This window comes from Artemia franciscana, chromosome 18, assembly GCF_032884065.1.
Source record: "Artemia franciscana chromosome 18, ASM3288406v1, whole genome shotgun sequence".
Taxonomy (NCBI): Eukaryota; Metazoa; Arthropoda; class Branchiopoda; order Anostraca; family Artemiidae; genus Artemia; species Artemia franciscana.
Genome location: NC_088880.1, coordinates 27,862,709 through 27,882,942, shown reverse-complemented (window position 1 = coordinate 27,882,942; position 20,234 = coordinate 27,862,709). Strand labels below are relative to the sequence as shown.

Below are 20,234 nucleotides of genomic sequence, written 5' to 3'. Positions count from 1 at the left end.
CAGCCCTGGGGCATATAAGGTATGTATGGAACGGATGCTCGTACAAGTTTTGGTTCGGATGGAGCGGATTTGATTGGTATTCCGAAGTTCTAGTGCCCTTTTTGAGAGTAAACATTAATGGAGCTTAATGAGCCCTCCCAAGCTTTTCCTTCCCCGAAATATATCCGTTGGAAATTTTAAGGGACCTATTTTGTTCAGCGTTGTTGATAGGTCCAGTAATTGTGTCTCTAGGGATGTCAACCTCCCTACAGTCCTCAGGACAAGGGTTGTAAGCTAGGCAATTCGTTCATTGTTTACACTTAATACATGTAATTGAGAAAGGTTTGCATGTTTGAACTTTGCTTTCCAAGAAAATAAAAGACATTCAGATGAGCGTTTCAGAGAATGTTGGGGGGAGTGTTGAACTAAATCTGAACACGTTATGTGTATAAGGATTGTCAAAAGGCGTAACACAAGAATAACTGGGTGTATTAATTTGGATAATTCAGGAAATGGTAAGAGATATGATCAAAAAGGCAATGTGTTTATGTTACCAATGCTACTACAATTACCACCACTACTACTACCGGACTGTCTGTCTACAGTATTGAAGGGAAATTGGAGCTAAATCTAAAGACCTTATGTGCGTGCAAATTGTCAAAATAGCATTCCTCAAGAATTTGATTTGGGTATTAAGTTGGAACTTTCAGAGAATGCTTAAAGGGGAAGATCATCTCACCAAAATGCAACATGTGCACACTACTGCTAATGCTACTGTTACTGCTGAATTTACTACTCTTACTATTACTTCTATTGATACTGCTTGTAAGGTTAAGAGCACTGAGTGGAAAATTCGATAACATACAGGTTATCAAAATCACATATCAGTAAGTCATAACAACGGCTAATTACTTTAATTTGATGAGAGGGATGTTCTACTGATCAAAAGGCCACTGACAATAATATCTATCTGCTGATCAATACTATTATTAGTAATATCAATACTAATACTGTGACTACTATTACAACTATGCCTAAGAATATGAAGGTGAAATTTTCAAGGAATCTTAAGGAGGGAGGTGAACTGAATCACAAAAAGACGCCAATATGCAGGTTGTCAAAAGGGTGTAACAGTAATATCTTTGGAATAGTTGTGTGTGTGAAGTTGAAACTAACATTGCTTGATGTGAGGGATGTTGAACTAACCAAAAGAAAATATTTTCATCCTAATGCTACTGCTGCTACTCATACTACTGCTACTCCTCCTATTATTATTACTTCTATTACTATTACTGGTGGATTAAGGGGGAAAATTTGGGATATATAGAAACTAAATGTAACTAATTGGAAGCACGCTATGCTCACACAGGTTGTCCAGCAGACGCATCAGAAATTCTTCAGGAACGGTTGATGGTATTCAGCGTCTGATGAAAGGGATGTTGAAGAAACCAAAGGTTCTTTGCATATACTGCTACTAATGCTGCTACAACTATTGCTACCGGGCAATCTAAGATTGCTAAGGTGAAGCTTTTAAGGAATACTTCGGCGGATGTTGAGCTAAATCAAAACAAACTATGAGCATATGGACTTTCAAGAAGGCGAAAAAACATTATCTGAAGAACAAATTATATTATTAAGTTGAAGGCACTATGCGTATACTTTTAGTAATACCACTATAGTTGGTGTAACTAATGACGCTAAGGGTATTGAGGTGAAACCTTTAGGGAAAATTTAGGAGGAGTTTCAATTAGACGAAAAAACTGTAAGCATGCAGTTTTTCAAAAGGGCATATAAGCAATATCATAGGCAGCATCACTCTATAATAGCTAGGAATATCATTGAAAATTTTGAAGGAGCTTATTCGATTCAAAATTAAAACTTCTGGTGCCCCTTTTTAAGAGTAAAAAGAAATTGGAGGGCAAGCAGCCTCTCTCTGAAGTCCATTCCTTTTCCAAACGTCAAAGTTATCCAGTCAAAGTTTTGAGACAGCCATTTTATTCAACATACTAAAACGGTCCGTCAACTTTGCGTTTAGGGATATTGGTTATACCACCCCCCACAATCATGGGATTGGCCCATGATGCTTTAAAACTAAGTGTTGGTTTAAACTGAATCACAAGGTATTGTGTTTATATTTGCCAAGAAGACACCTAAGCAAGATATCGAGAACAACTTGGAGTATTAAGTTAAAACTTTTTGGGCGAATACTATCACAACTTCTGCTCTTATAATTCTAAGTAAATAAAAAGAGTGTAAGTATATCCAGTTTGTCAAAGAGCATAGATAAAATCTTTTCGGAATGATAGTATGTTTTATTTTTCAGGTCTACTTAAGGAGTTATAAAATTAAATTAAAAATACTGTTTGAGAGGAATAAAAATCGCTGAAAAAGTTTATCCAACATACAAAGAGCAAACCAAACTATGGATTCTTACAGAAGAAAACTGAAAAGATTTAAAATGTTTTTTTTTTCATGAAAAAGACTGTGTCGATAAAAACGAACATAAATTAATTTAAAAAAACTTTTTTCACAAAACAAGTTTTTCAAAGAAAAGTAAAGAGCTCCATGAAGCCAAAAATGATCGGAAATAGAGTCAAATAGTCTTCCAAGCGTAAAACTACCACACATCATTATCAATACAAAGATGAAACTCAAAACGAACAAAAATTACAAAAAAAAGCTGAGTCAAACTCAAAACGAGCAAAAATTAACATTAGTACGGCCGATAACTCCCATGACTTCTGAAGACCAGAACATAATTTGCGCTTGCCTGAAAACAAAAGACGTTTTAAATTTTTTTTTTTACTTTCATAAATAAAAAAAAATATCAAAACTTTAAGGAATAAATCTCAGTATATGTTAATTAAACTGACAATACACGGTCATTCGTTTTTTTTTTTTTTCAGTAAAGCGCAAATTATGTTCTGGTCTTGAGAAGTCATGGTAATGTCAGAAGTAATGTTATTCTCGTATATAGTACTAAACACTTTAATATATTTTTTAGTATAGGCATACCATACAAGTATCGAGCATTCACCAAAGTCTAGTTCAAAGGGTCCGAATTGTTCAGTCAAAATGTCAATACGATAGTTTTTTTTAACGCTGTAACATCCCAAGTTGCAATTTTTATTTTTTATTATTTTTTTTTTGAAATTTGTAATTGAAATTAGGAAAAAAAAACGGTCCAAGAATGTTTCTTCTCAAGTCTATGCAAAGCGCTTAAGCTGGCTTAGAGCCGGACAACAAGAAGTCCCAAGGACCTCCAGTATGAAGGAAGTCTTTTGCTAAGCGTACCCCTGTAAAGTACTTTGATATGTCGCCTGAGAAAAAAGAAGCTTTCAGTTCGGCTGTCAAAGTCAATGCAAAATATTTCATTAATTTTCATTTGAAATCGATATGATTCATTCAGTTCTGAGAGGAAACCATCCATTTCCCAATTTCTCTTGTAATTGGGTGTCGAATTTCAGAAAATGCTCTATCAGTCTTTAATGATGCTCGTGAATGCTGTGGTTAGATAACATATACGTATACTGGCATATTATTAAGTAGTACCTAATTTTTATTTGTAAAGATGAAGGATCTCGTTGAAAAACGGATGTATCGAAAGATGCGTGGAATCTTCTCTTTGTAACTCGATACAATAAGAACAGGGTTGCCAATTCACTCCGCCATATCCTGAAAAACAGCACCAAGAATTCGAAACAGACTCCTTTTGGCTACCAACAGGTTTTTTTCTTGTTTTCTCCTGATGCTTCCATCGCCAATGCAATCTAGCTGTAAACCGAATTTTTTTTTTATGTTTCCATCATTAATAGAAAAAATAAATAAATAAAGAAGCAATGCATTGGAGGCATATGGCTCACTGTTATGGCAACGCCCAACTGTACTGATGTTTTTCAATTTTTCCCTTGTATTTTACTCTTTTTTGTAATTTCTTTTTTTAATCGTTATCCTTCGTCAAATTTAGTTCCCCGATGCATGTTTGTACCTTAAGGACGAATTTATTTTGTATTTTCAGGTTTTAACCAATCCTTCTTCGTTTGCACGTTTAGACTGGCAACTATGGACGAGGTTTTACCTAATTCCAGACGGAGCCCTTGAAACGAGACTCAGTTATGTCTCGCGATTCAAAGTCGATGATGTATATTACGGAGGAAGGTTAGATTCAACACTTGGGCGAGTAAGTTAATTATTCTATCCAAGAGTTTATGGAACTCTTGGATAGAATATTGATATTCTATCCAAGAGTATTCAATATTCTATCCCTAGAATATTGAATAATTTGTAAATTAAATTAATTTTTAATTAAATAAATTGATTGATAGTAATTAATATTTTAAATAATCAATTAAGATTTTACTGTTAGCACTGGTATATAATATATTATATAAATAATAAAAAAATCAGACAAATTAGAATAATCATATTAATAACTATATAAATAAATAAAATATATAATATTACACATTAATGAGTAATTGCTAATAAATAATCAATTAATAATAAAGATTGAATTAATTTGTCAATCCTCCTATAGTAAGTTAACAATGTAAAATAAATATTCTGATGGAAATAAAGAGCAAAGTAGAAACGTTTAGCTCTTGATGTACCTGGACTGTGAAAAACTAGTGCTATGCTGAAAACACATCAAAACACAATTAGACACAACTCAAAACAACTGACATCAAAACACAATTAGGAAAAGAAACATCCTTAAGTAGCTTGCAGAAAATAAATCATAATTTATAAAGCCCTAAAAAGTGTTCTACTGGTCATGAAATCAATGAATTTTACAGTATGAATTAGGTCTCTAAGAAATTCAACAAGGCTGGTCCTTCAACAAAGCGCTAGTTTTTCAGATTACACATACATATCACGAGCTAGTTTATTGAAAAAGACTCGAAAGTATTTGCACATTTGTTGTAGATTCATCGACCGTGTGCCTATGGCGTATCGACGAAACATTTTGGCATAGTTGGACTTTTTCGTTTATTTAATTTTCTTTCTTTTGTGTTTGTGTGGTATTTATGTTTTGTTAGCCGTGTCTCGGCTTTTTTTTTCATATTTTGCATGCAGTCCCTATACTTTACCACCAATCCCCCTGATGTACAAATATATAGCCCAAATTATATATTCCATATCTCTGATTCTCAGTTTTTTCAACCCGTGTCCCATGATATCGATTTTGGTACTTGTGTATTATTGAGAACACACTCAGTAAGTGAAGTTAGGTTTTTCTTGAAACAAACTAAGATGCAGGTGCATTTTAATTAAATATTTTATATATAGAGGTGGTTAGGTTAAGTTAGGTATTTGATATAATGCACCCATCCCCCTTTAATGTGCAGATATATAGCCTAAAGTTTTGATAAAGCTTATGAAATAAAACAAAATATGATGAAAATATAATACTTTATTGGGAAAATTGTTAAATTACAACTTATAATTCTAACCTAACCTAACCTTTTGTCTTTGAGTTTTGCCTTTGTGGCTATGAAACCGGATTTTCTCATAAAATGTACCTGCATCGTAGTTTGTTTCACGAAAGAACCTAACTTCACTTATTGAGTGTGTTCTAAATAATGCACAAGTACTTAGCTTTTTTATGCTCTTTTCAATCATAAACCTGCAAAGCGAATTAAAAAAGCAGGCTAAAATTGTCAAAAGCTTTGAATTGAGCCTTTAAGCTGTCTGCAAATATCTCGCAGTTGTTTCCTGGTTTAATTTGTCTGTAAATATCTAGCAGTTGTTTCCTGGTTCCAGTTGCGTTGGGGTGGGGGCAAGGGCGCCTACCTCCATAGTTCTTTGCTCCTCACCTTCTAGATTTTTAATACAACCTTTTTGGAGCTTTTTTATTACTGAAAACACCCCTTTTTGGCACTTCATTTGACAAATTAAAGAAACAAAGTTAGTTGTCGTCATGTTCGTTATGACGATGAGGTCATTAAAAGTATTTAAGAAAATCGTTCTTAGACAAATTCTTAATTGTAAGAAGATCGTGGACGGAAAAATGTTTAATTGTAAAATGACTGAAGAGCCTACAATGGCAACAGACACACAACTTTTATATATATATATATATATATATATATATATATATATATATATATATATATATATATATATATATATATATATATATATATATATATATATATATATATATATATATATATATATATTTATATACATATATAAAGATATCTATCTATCTATATATATATATATATTTATATACATATATAAAGATATCTATCTATCTATATATATATATGATATATAGATAGATAGATAGATAGATATCTATATATATAAAAATAAGTTGTCTGTCTGTGTGTGGGTACAAAGCACCGGGACACAAATGACGACCGGGACACAGGGAGTATAAATGACGACCAGAACATAAGTAAAAAAAAAAATTAAAAAACTAAAAAAAAGGTAAAAACTACAAAAAACCTAAAAAGAAAAAAAAAACTAAAAACTAATAAAAAACTAAAAAAGCTAAAAAGCTAAAAAAAACTAAAAAAGAAAATAAAATGAAAAAGGAAAAAAATGAAAAATAAAGGAGAAAAACAAAACTAAAAAAAGAAAAAAAAGAAAAAGAAAAAAAAACTAAAAAAACTAAAAAAAAGTAATGACGGGGAACAGGGAATGTTCGATTAGCAATCACCATCAACAAAGCTCAAGGGCAATCATTAAAATCATGAGGTATAACTAAAAAAATTAAAAAAAGTTAAAAAACTAAAACCTAAAAAAACATCAATTCAAAAACGAATGTATATACATACCGGGACACAAATGACGACCGGGACACCGGGACACAAGGAATATAAATGACGCCCGGGACCCTCAAAGAGAAATCACAGATTGGGACACCGGGACACAAATGACGACCGGGACACATGGAAAATAAATGACGACCGAGACACAGGGACACAACTACAAAAGGGACGCCGGGGGGCTCAGGGAGATATATAAATGACGATGGCGACACAGGGAATCGTCGATTAGCAATCACCACCAACAAAGCTCAAGGGCAATCATTAGAATCATGAGGTATAGATCTGAATACGGATTGTTTTCCCATGGACCATTATATGTTGCATGTTCAAGAGTCGTTAAACTTGACAATCTATTTATATGCACAGACAATGGGACAGCAAAGAATGTTGTATATTCGCAAGTTTTACGTAGTTAAAAACATATATATATATATATATATATGTATATATATATATATATATATATATATATATATATATATATATATATATATATATATATATATATATATATATATATATATATATATCTTCTATATATATAAAAATAAGTTGTCTGTCCGTTACGCCAGATTATATCTTCTATATATATAAAAGAAAACAAACTAGAATGTAAAAACTGGAAATTGCATAAATATTTCGAAATATTTTGACAATAGATTAAAGTAATTCGAAAAAAGAAAAATGGTAAAAAACTAAAAAAAAATTAAAAAAAAAAACTAAAAAAAAATTAAAAATTAAAAAAATTAAAAAAGTCAAAACCTAAAAAGAAAAAATGTAAATAAATAAAAAGATATAAAACTAAAAAAAATTAAAAAAAGCTAAAAAACTAAAAAAAAAGAAAAAACTAAAAAAAACTGGGAATTCCACAAATATTTCAATATATTTTTACAATAGATTAAAGTAATTCGAAAACCTTAAAACAGATACCCCAATTTTGAGGTTTAATATAAATTGTTGGAGCTTTAGCATACTTGGCACGTAAAGATTTTTCCAAGTGTCAATGTTAGAATGAACATTGACAAATTGAAGAAAACAAATCAATAAAAAGAAGAAACTAAAAAAAAAGAAAAACTAAAAAAGAAAAAAAACTAAAGAAGAAACTGTATCCATATACATAAAAATCTATATATATATAAATAAGTTGTCTGTCTTTTATGTCTGTTACACTATGTCTGTTACGCCAGATTATATCTTATCTATCTATATATATAAAAATAATTTGTCTGTCTGTCTGTGGATCAGGTGACGTCATGTTTCTGTGTCGGCTGACGTCATGAAATTAGTTGTCGTCATTTTTGCTTTGACGGTGACGTCATTCAAGATATTTAAGACATATGTTCACGTAGAAATCTATTAATGTTTAAGTTTACAATGACTGATGAACTTACCATGGCAAAAGCCGATGAAGATGCTCAAAGAGTCTATGCCAAAAAACTTGCTGCTGATAGAGAAAGTCAGAAAAGAAAGCGTGCCGAGGAATCAAAAGAACAGCAAGGAAACAGGCTTGAGGCTAAAGAACGCAAAACCACGCAGTTAGATGAAGATCCCCCTGGACAGCGAGAGTCAAAACATATCAAAACTGAAAATGATAGCGATGATGATTGGGTTTGGGATTTTGACTTGGATAAGGTCATCAATGCCTACCAGATTTTAGTTAAAAAAACAAAGGTTCGGCGATATGTATTTCATAGTGAAGGTGAAAAATAAAGAAGAAAAAGAAAACTGAAAAAAAAAAATGTAAAAAACTAAAAAATACTAAAAAGAATAAACACTCAAAGAGAAATTACAGACCGGGACACAAATGACGACCGGGACAGAGGGAACATAAATAACGACCGGGACACTCAAAGAGAAATTACAGACTGGGACACCGGGACACAAATGACGACCGGGACACAGGGAATAAAAATGACGACCAGGACACAGGTATTTAAGAATATCGTTCAAAGACAAATTTTTAATTGTAAGAAGACCGTTGAAAGAGAAATTTCTAATTGTAAAATGACTGAAGAACCTACAATGGCAACACCCGAGGAAGCTGCTCAAAACGAATGTATTCAAGCCGAAGTAGCTGAGCTGGTAAAGCGTTATGTTTCAGGTTCTAGGTCCGAGAGGCTCCAGGTTTGAACCTTGGCTTTAGCATTAATACAAAAGAAGAAAAAAACTAAAAAAGGTAAAAACTACAAAAAAACTAAAAAGAAAATATATATATATATTTATATATATATCTATATATATAAAAATAATTTGTCTGTCTGTGGATCTGTCAGGTGACGTCATGTTTCTGTGTCGACTGACGTCATGTTTTCGACTGACGAAATTACAGACCGGGACATCGGGACACAAATGACGACCGGGACACCGGCACATAGGCATAGGGAATATAAATGACGACCGGGACACAAGGAATGTTCGATTAGCAATCACCATCAACAAAGCACCGGGACACAAATGACGACCGGGACACAGGGAGTATAAATGACGACCAGGACATAAGTAAAAAAAAATTAAAAACTAAAAAAAGGTAAAAACTACAAAAAAACTAAAAAGAAAAAAAAACTAAAAACTAATAAAAAACTAAAAAAGCTAAAAAGCTAACAGGTGGGACATAGGGACACAACTACAATGGCGCGTAACTAATATGGCGCGTAACGACTTACGCGCGCGGGGGGGCTTGGGGGGGGGCGCGAAGCGCCCCCACCAACTAGGTGTTGGGGTGGCGCGAAGCGCCACCCCAACAGCTAGTATATATATATATATATATATATATATATCTATATTCACAGGTGGGACATAGGGACACAACTACAATGGCGCGTAACTAATATGGCGCGTAACGACTTACGCGCGCGGGGGGGCTTGGGGGGGGGGGCGCGAAGCGCCTCCACCAACTAGGTGTTGGGGTGGCGCTCGCGCCACCCCAACAGCTAGTATATATATATATATATATATATATATATATATATATATATATATATATATATATAGGATATATATTATGTATTATACATAATATAATATACATAATAATGATTAATACAAAAATTTATATATTAATATACTTCAAGATTAATATAATTCTTGATCCTGTTTGAAATCTTTGTGTTAATTTATGATGCTGCGATGATGTAATGTAACACTATGTAATATTATGATACTACTAGCTGTTTGGGGTGGGGCGCGCCCCAACACCTAGTTGGTGGGGGCGCTTTGAGCGCCCCCATATTTTTATATATATATATATATATATATATATATATATATATATATATATATATATATATATATATATATATATATATATATATATATATATATATATATATCTATATATATAAAAATAAGTTGTTTGTGGGTTATGTCTGTCTGTCGAGTGACGTCGTGTTTGTCCGCATATGACGTCTGAATTATTTCACACTAATACAAAAGAAGAAAAAAAACTAAAAAAGGTAAAAACTACAAAAAAAAACTAAAAAGAAAAAAAAAACTAAAAAAGCTAAAAAAAAAGGTAAAAAACTAAAAAAAAACTAAAAAAAGGAAAAAACCATAAAATAAACTAAAAACTAATAAAAAAAAACTAAAAAAAGCTAAAAAACTAAAAAAACTAAAAAAACTAAAAAAGGTAAAAACTAAAAGAACTAAAAAAGAAAAAACTAAAAAAAGGAAAAAAACTGAAAAATAAAGGAGAAAAAGAAAACTAAAAAAATATAAATAAAAATAAAAAAACTAAAAAGATAAAAACTTCAAAAAAAACTAAAAAGAAAAAAGAAAAAAACTAAAAAACCTAAAAAAAGGTAAAAACCAATAAAAAAAACTAAAAAGAAAAAAAGGGAAAAAATTAAAAATTTATTTCATCATATACCAATTCAAAAACGAATGTATACCGGGATGACGACCGGGACACAGGGAATATAAATGACGACCGGGACGCAGGGACACAACTACAACGGTGACGCCGGGGGCACAGGGGGGATATATAAATGACGACGGGGACACAGGCAATGTTCGATTAGCAATCACCATCAACAAAGCTCAAGGGCAATCATTAGAATCATGAGGTATAGATCTGAATATGGATTGTTTTTCCCATGGACAATTATATGTTGCATGTTCAAGAGTCGGTAAACCTGACAATCTATTTATATGCACAGACAATGGGGCAGCGAAGAATGTTGTATATTCACAAGTTTTACGTCGTTAAAAACATAAATTGACTTTGCATCCAGTTGAACTTTATCCTTTTCAATCTTAGACATCGTGACGGATGAAAACTCGGAACAATCTATATATATAAAAATAAGTTGTCTGTGTGTGTGTGGGTCTGTCTGTCGGGTGACGTCATGTTTGTGTGTCGACTGACGTCATGTTTTAAACTGACGAAATTACAGACCGGGACATAGGGACACAAATGACGAGCGGGACACCGGCACATAGGGAATATAAATGACGACACTCAAAGAGAAAGCGACCGGGACAAAAGGAATGTTCGATTAGCAATCAACAAAGCACCGGGACACAAATGACGACCGGGACACAGGGAGTATAAATGACGACCAGGACATAAGTAAAAAAAAAAACTAAAAAAACTAAAAAAAAGGTAAAAACTACAAAAAAACCAAAAAGAAAAAAAAACTAAAAACTAATAAAAAAAAACTAAAAATCTAAATAAACTAAAAGAGGAAAAAAATAAAAAAGGAAAAAAATAAAGGAGAAAAACAAAACTAAAAAACGAATGTATATACAGACCGGGACACCGGGATACAAATGACACCGGGACACAGGGAATATAAATGACGACCGGGACACAGGGACACAACTACAACGGGGACGCCGGGGGGCACAGGGGGATATAAATGACGCCCGGGACACTCAAAGAGAAATCACAGACTGGGACACCGGGACACAAATGACGACCGGGACACAGGGAATATAAATGACGACCGGGACACAGGGACAAAACTACAAAGGGGACGCCGGGGGGCACAGGGGGATATATAAATGACGATGGCGACACAGGGAATGGTCGATTAGCAATCACCATCAACAAAGCTCAAGGGCAATCATTTGAATCATGAGGTATAGATCTGAATACGGATTGTTTTCCCATGGACCATTATATGTTGCATGTTCAAGAGTCGGTAAACCTGACAATCTATTTATATGCACAGACAATGGGACAGCAAAGAATGTTGTATATTCGCAAGTTTTACGTAGTTAAAAACATATATATATATATATATATATATATATTCACAGGTGGGACATAGGGACACAACTACAATGGCGCGTAACTAATATGGCGCGTAACGACTTACGCGCGCGGGGGGGGCTTGGGGTGGCGATATATATATATATATATATACCCCAATAGCTAGTATATATATATATATATATATATATATATATATATATATATATATATATATATATATATGTATATATATATATATATATATATATATATATATATATACATATATATATATATACATATATATATATATATATATATATATATGTTTTTAACTACGTAAAACTTGCGAATATAAAACATTCTTCGCTGTCCCATTGTCTGTGCATATAAACAGATTGTCAGGTCTACCGACTCTGGAACATGCAACATATAATTGTCCATGGGAAAAACAATCCGTATTCAGATCTATACCTCATGATTCTTATGATTGCCCTTGCGCTTTGTTGATGATGATTGCTAATCGGGCATTCCCTGTGTCGCCGTCGTCATTTATATATCCCCCTGTGCCCCCCGGCGTCCCCGTTGTAGTTGTGTCCCTGTTTCATGGTCGTCATTTATATTCCCTTTGTCCCTTGTCGTCATTTGTGTCCCGGTGTCCCAGTCTGTAATTTCTCTTTGAGTGTCCCGGTCGTCATTTATATTCCCTGTGTCCCTGTGTCCCGGTCGTCATTTTTGTCCCGGTGTCCCGGTCTGTATATACATTCGTTTTTGAATTGGTCTTTTTTTTAGTTTTTAGTTTTTTACCTTTTTTTAGTTTTTTTTAGTTATACCTCATGATTCTAATGATTGCCCTTGAGCTTTGTTGATGGTGATTACAAATTGAACATTCCCTGTGTCCCCGTCGTCATTTATATATCCCCCTATGCCCCCTGGCGTCCCCGTTGTAGTTGTGTCCTTGTGTCACGGTCGTCATTTATATTCCCTGTGTCCCGTCATTTGTGTCCCGGTCTGTATTATACATTCGTTTTTGAATTGGTATATGATGAAATAAATTTTTGTGTTTTTCCACTTTTTTTCTTTTTAGTTTTTGTTTTGGTTTTTACCTTTTTTTTAGTTTTTTAGTTTTTTTTCTTTTTTCTTTTTAGTTTTTTTGTAGTTTTTACCTTTTTAGTTTTTTTATTTTTATTTTTATTTTTTTAGTTTCGTTTTTCTCCTTTATTTTTCAGTTTTTTCCTTTTTTTGATTTATATACTAGCTGTTGGGGTGGCGCTTAGCGCCACCCCAACACCTAGTTGGTGGGGGCGCTTCCCCCCCCCCCAAGCCCCCCCGCGCGCGTAAGTCGTTACGCGCCATATTAGTTACGCGCCATTGTAGTTGTGTCCCTATGTCCCACCTGTGAATATATATATATATATATATATATATATATATATATATATATATATATATATAAATAAGTTGTCTGTGGATCTGTGGATCGTGGATCAGGTGACGTCATGTTTCTGTGTCGGCTGACGTCATGAAATTAGTTGTCGTCATTTTTGTTATGACGATGCTTAGTATATTGTAAAACACATTAATTTGGTTAATAATATACCATTTAAAACACCAAAATGAACATGCTGGAGTAGTCACTCGGTGAGAGAGGGTGTCAGAACGGAGAATGAAGGTCCCAGGTTCAAATCCTGGTTAGGCTAAAAAAGGTAAAAAACTAAAAACTAAAAAAAAAACTGAAAAAACTAAAAAAAGGCAAAAACTACAAAAAAAAATAAAAACTAATAAAAAAATAAAACAGCCGAAAAACTAAAAAAACTAAGAAACTAAAAAAAGGAAAAAACTTAAAAAACTAAAAACTAAAAAAAAACTAAAAAAAAGGAAAAAACTGAAAAATAGAAGAGAAAAAGAAAACTAATAAAATTAAAAATAAACATAAAAAAAAATAAAAAAGATAAAAACTAAAAATAAAGTAAAAAGAAAAAACGAAAAAAAAATAAAAAAGCTAAAAAAAAGGTAAAAACCAATAAAAAACTAAAAAGAAAAAAGGTGAAAAACTAAAAAAAAATTTAATCTAAAAAACTAAAAAAAATTAAAAAGGTAAAAACTAAAAGAACTAAAAAAGAAAAAAAAACTAAAAAAAGGAAAAAACTGAAAAATAAAGGAGAAAAAGAAAACTAAAAAAATATAAATAAAAGTAAAAAAACTAAAAAGATAAAAACTTCAAAAAAAACTAAAAAGAAAAAGAAAGAAACTAAAAAACCTAAAAAAAGGTCAAAACCAATAAAAAAAAACTAAAAGGAAAAAAAGGGAAAAAATTAAAAATTTATTTCATCATATACCAATTCAAAAACGAATGTATACCGGGATGACGACCGGAACACAGGGAATATAAATGACACAACTACAACGGGGACGCCGGGGGCACAGGGGGATATAAATGACGACCGGGACACCGGGACACAAGGAATATAAATGACGCCCGGGACACTCAAAGAGAAATCACAGACTGGGACACCGGGATACAAATGACGACCGGGACACAGGGAATATAAATGACGACCGAGACACAGGGACATAACTACAAAGGGGACGCCGGGGTGCACAGGGGGATATATAAATGACGATGGCGACTCAGGGAATGGTCGATTAGCAATCACCATCAACAAAGCTCAAGGACAATCATTAGAATCATGAGGTATAGATCTGAATACGGATTGTTTTCCCATGGACCATTATATGTTGCATGTTCAAGAGTCGGTAAACCTGACAATCTATTTATATGCACAGACAATGGGACAGCAAAGAATGTTGTATATTCGCAAGTTTTACGTAGTTAAAAACATATATATATATATATATATATATATATATATATATATATATATATATATATATATATATATATATATATCTATATTCACAGGTGGGACATAGGGACACAACTACAATGGCGCGTAACTAATATGGCGCGTAACGACTTACGCGCGCGGGGGGGCTTGGGGGGGGGCGCGAAGCGCCCCCACTAACTAGGTGTTGGGGTGGCGCGAAGCGCCACCCCAACAGCTAGTATATATATATATATATATATATATATATATATATATATATATATATATATATATATATATATATATATATATATATATATATATATATGTTTTTAACTACGTAAAACTTGCGAATATACAACATTCTTTGCTGTCCCATCGTCTGTGCATATAAATAGATTGTCAGGTTTACCGACTCTTGAACATGCAACGCATAATGGTCCATGGGAAAACAAATTATATTCCCTGTGTCCCCGTCGTCATTTGTGTCCCGGTGTCCCAGTCTGTGATTTCTATTTGAGTGTCCCGGGCGTCATTTATATTCGTCAGGATATTGTAGGGCATCGTAGCATCGATGAGTTTAAGCAATTCTTGTCAACTGATTGTTTCGCCTATAAAGAATATTATCTCGAGGTAAGAACTGATCACCAACCACAACGATTGCCACTTTGTTGATAGTTGCGTATCAGGAGGCATCAATTCGATTGCTGTTTTTAAGCAGAAGCACTAAATTATTATTTTTGTGGAAAAGATGATATATATAAATATATATATATATATTTTCTTTTTAGTTTTTTTGTAGTTTTTACCTTTTTTAGTTTTTTCTTCTTTGTATTAATGCTAAACCCAAGGTTCAAACCTGGAGCCTCTCGGACCTAGAACCTGAAACATAACGCTTTACCAACTCAGCTACTTCGGCTTGAATACATTCGTTTTGAGCAGCTTCCTCGGGTGTTGCCATTGTAGGTTCTTCAGTCATTTTACAATTAGAAATTTCTCTTTCAACGGTCTTCTTACAATTAAAAATTTGTCTTTGAACGATATTCTTAAATACCTGTGTCCTGGTCGTCATTTATATTGCCTGTGTCCCGGTCGTCATTTGTGTCCCGGTATCCCAGTCTGTAATTTCTCCTTGAGTGTCCCGGTCGTTATTTATATTCCCTTTGTCCCGGTCGTCATTTGTGTCCCGGTCTGTAATTTCTCTTTGAGTGTTTTTTCTTTTTAGTATTTTTTAGTTTTTTACATTTTTTCTTTTTTCAGTTTTCTTTTTCTTCTTTATTTTTCAGCTTCACTATGAAATACATATCGCCGAACCTTTGTTTTTTTAACTAAAATCTGGTAGGCATTGATGACCTTATCCAAGTCAAGATCCCAAACCCAATCATCATCGCTATCATTTTCAGTTTTGATATGTTTTGACTCTCGCTGTCCAGGTGGATCTTCATCTAACTGCGCGGTTTTGCGTTCTTTAGCCTCAAGCCTGTTTCCTTGCTGTTCTTTTGATTCCTCGGCACGCTTTCTTTTCTGACTTTCTCTATCAGCAGCAAGTTTTTTGGCATAGACTCTTTGAGCATCTTCATCGGCTTTTGCCATTGTAAGTTCATCAGTCATTTTAAACTTAAACATTAATAGATTTCTACGTGAACATATATGTCTTAAATATCTTTAATGACGTCACCGTCATAGCAAAAATGACGACAACATACACAATATATATGTATATATACATATATATATATATGTATATATATATATATATATACATATATATATATATATATATATATATATATATATATATATATATATATATATTATATATATACATATATATTGTGATTCTTCGGCACGCTTTCTTTTCTTACTTTCTCTATCAGCCGCAAGTTTTTTGGCGTAGACTCTTTGAGCAGCTTCCTCGGCTGATGACATTGTAGGTTCTTCAGTCATTTTACAATTAAACATTTTTACGTCCACGATCTTCTTACAATAAAAAATTTGTCTTTTGAGCAGCTTCCTCCGCTGTTGCCATTGTAGGTTCTTCAGTCATTTTACAATTAAACATTTTTCCCTCCACGATCTTCTTACAATTAAAAATTTGTCTTTGAACGATTTTCTTAAATACCTTTAATGACGTCTTCGTCACAACAAACACGACGACAACTAACTTCATGACGACATGATGACATGACGTCACTCGACAGACCCACCGACAACTTATTTTTATATAGATAGATGTAATCTAAATAGATGTTTAGTTATTCTATATTGTAATGGTCTATTTTGAAATTGTTTCAAAATTGTTATAATTGTGTTGCGATTTGATATCTTCGTTTAAATTTATTATCCATAGAAGGTGTAGTAAAAACAGAACACGCTTATCAGTTTTATAACTAAGCAGTTTTTTTTTCATTTTTTTATGGCACTTGTTTTTTTTTTAGTTTCAGTTACCAAAGGCTGGAGTTGGTTCACTAGTAGATACCATGATATTAGGATACTGGTAGAGATTGATATTGGTTTTGGTATTGGGGTAGGTATTGGTTGGAGAGGCAATGAATATTGGTAGCTGTTTTGAATTTTTGTTTTGAACAGTTTTAGATGATGATATATTTTTGAAACAATGAAGCTTTAATCTTTTATTTGAATAATTGCAAAACTATTTGGTAATTACACATTTTGGGCAATTGCAAAGTTAACTAAAATTTCATTTTTTTTTTATCTTTGACTCTGTTGTTTTTTGTCTGTTGATTATGCTGCAAAGATATAACAAACAGGATAGCCAAATTGGAAAGTATTTTTTCTTCTTCTTCTTCCTTCTTGATTGTTTACAGACGAAATTGCATAATCTGCTTGCAATTCCAGACCATGAGGTAACTGATATCGAACTCAGTGTCCCATATTACCAATCAAAGATCGATTCCATTGATCTATCACGGGATTGAAACATGTTTTTTGGGGGCTGAAAACTGGTTTATCATTTCTTAGAACTATTGTCATGGTCGCAGTGTCATGGATATCACCTTGGATATCTACCATCATGGTTGCATCATCTGATGCAGCCTAATCAAGAACGAACTCCAGCCTATTGAAACGGAAAATTAAAAAAAGTAGCCGAAAATTGAAAAACCCTCCTAAAAAAAGTTAAATGGGGAAAAATTTGGTATTTAGTTTTGATTCAGGTATGATATCTGTTATTTCGGATATTTTTATTGGTGAAAGTCAATTGAGAAAACAAATATTAGGGAATTTCAAAAATAGCTTGAAACCCCTCGACAATGATGCAGAATCGAAATGAAAAGTGTAAACTTGGAATTACCGTCGCCAAAAATATTCCCTTGAAAAATTACAGTCCCAGTCTTGAAAAACGGAAATAACTTTGCCAAGTGAGCAACAGTGCCCCCTCCCCCTCCTTGACGGTATTTAGAGATCGCGGTGATGAAATCTGTTTTTGGATTTTGTTTTGAACGGTTTTGAATTTATCTATGATTTTTAAATAATGAAACTCAAATTTTGTATTCGAAGAATGGCAAAATTATTTAGTAATTAGCTATTTTGGACAGTTGCAAAAGTTAGATAATTTTTGCTCCCGTTTGTTTTATCTTTTGAGTTTCTTTTCGGCTATTTCTCACTGTAAAAGTTTTGGGGCTTAAAAATAATGCATCAAATGTCCCAGTATCATCAGAAACCGAAAAAAATGCCTATCAGAAAAAGACATAAAGTATTTCGGCATGAACATCCCCGTTCGAATTTAAATTCGGCATTGGGATTTTTCGTATATGCTTGCATATTATTTATAATAGGTGGCATCATAAACCATTTTGACTTAGGGCATGACGTATACTTCATTGACTATACTGATTGCACACCAACGCCGAATGAATCACGAACTTGTATGGATCACATTACTACCGAAAATGCCAGGCCTTGTTCCTGTTATTTCAATTTCACGATTTTAGAAAATCTGTCCAACGTCCATGTTCAATACGGTCTGAAGAATTTTTTACAGAGCCATAGAGACTATGCTAATTCGAATGACGACCTTCAGATGGTTGGTGGGGTTAGTGTCTCTTCTGCGTGTGATCCTCTGGCATGGACACCTGACAAAAAGATGATCGTACCCTGTGGAATATCAGCAAACGCGATGTTTAATGACACATTTAGCGTCAGCTACAGAAATCCAAGGTCTTTGGAAACAATGCCTATTTCCATATCCCAAAAAAAGATTGCGTGGGAGTTCGAAAAAGGGCGCAAGTATCGTAACCCAAAAGACGGACTTGCTAAGACGTATAACACTAGTGAATGGACTCGGCCGCCAAACTGGTCAAAAAATATATGGGAATTAGACGAAGACCCTAGCAATAATGGCTTTTTAAACAGTGCATTCATTGTTTGGATGCGAGATGAACTGGGTTACCACTTTCGGAAGCCATATGGGGATATTGTTGCCAGTGAACAGATGAATAATTTTGGTATGCTTGCTGGAGAGTATACCCTGAAGATTGATTATAATTATGTTGCCCCGAACGGATTAATTACTGCAGGCTACCGAAAAGAATTTTATTTGACAACCTTAGGAAAATATACCTTTTTATGGAGGGTAGTTTTTATCGTAGCTGGGATCTTTCTTTTCTTCGCTGCATGTGACCTTGTAATCGCGCTTATAAAAAAACAATTCAAACGTGGGTCGGAGACATCTTGCAAGGTATGATTACTAACACAAATGAATGTGCTTGGAATGCAATTCTACTACTACAGAAACGGCCACTACTATTTAATGTTTTGAATTGCAATTGGGAAGCTTCTAATCCCGTAGTCGACGTTATTCCTTCATGTCACACAACTCACAAACTTATTTTGAAGTTAAGATAAACTGACTTAAAAGAAGTTAGTATTTGAGCAAGCAAAGTGAGTGAGAGATGGTTATCTAAAAGTGCCAGAAAAAGCTGTCTTGGGAACTCTTCAATGTGATCAGCACTAATTCATGAATCTTTTCTCCTTTTTTTGTCATTAAACGAGCATCTCATGTGTGCCCTTAAATTGTGAAAACAACTTAATCCTTAAATGCGGATAAAATTGAATCAAGAGATTTGTGACAAGATAGTCTTAATATACTGATATACTAATATACTGAGTTCTTACTGTGGGTGTCGTAATACTAAGCTGAGAATAAACCCAACGTGGCACTACAGGAGAAAAAAAAGAGTCGAAAAGACTTCTTTAGATTCTTGGACAATGATAAAATTCCTGGTGACAGGTGGGTTTGAACCGTCGAGCCCGTAATCTAGAAGTGCGGCTTTGTCCATCGTGCCATCGCTAGGGGACATCCAATGCTTCTTCTTTTTGTCTTTATACTCTTCGCAAAATATCATCACAGGTGAGTTCTTACTTTGGGTGTCGTAATACCAAGCTGAGAATAAACCCAACGCGGCACCACAGGAGAAAAAAAAGAGTCGA

General features: G+C 33.5%; 1 protein-coding gene across 2 annotated transcripts in view; it reads left to right on the top strand.

The window, feature by feature from the left end:
• Positions 1–20,234, top strand: part of LOC136038833 (protein unzipped-like) — a 141,760-nt gene that overhangs the window by 86,384 nt on the left and 35,142 nt on the right. For both annotated transcript variants that reach the window (XM_065722245.1, XM_065722244.1), the window contains exon 4: positions 3,998–4,159. In XM_065722245.1, coding sequence (XP_065578317.1) covers positions 3,998–4,159 — 162 coding nt within the window. The remainder of the gene's footprint in view (positions 1–3,997; positions 4,160–20,234) is intronic.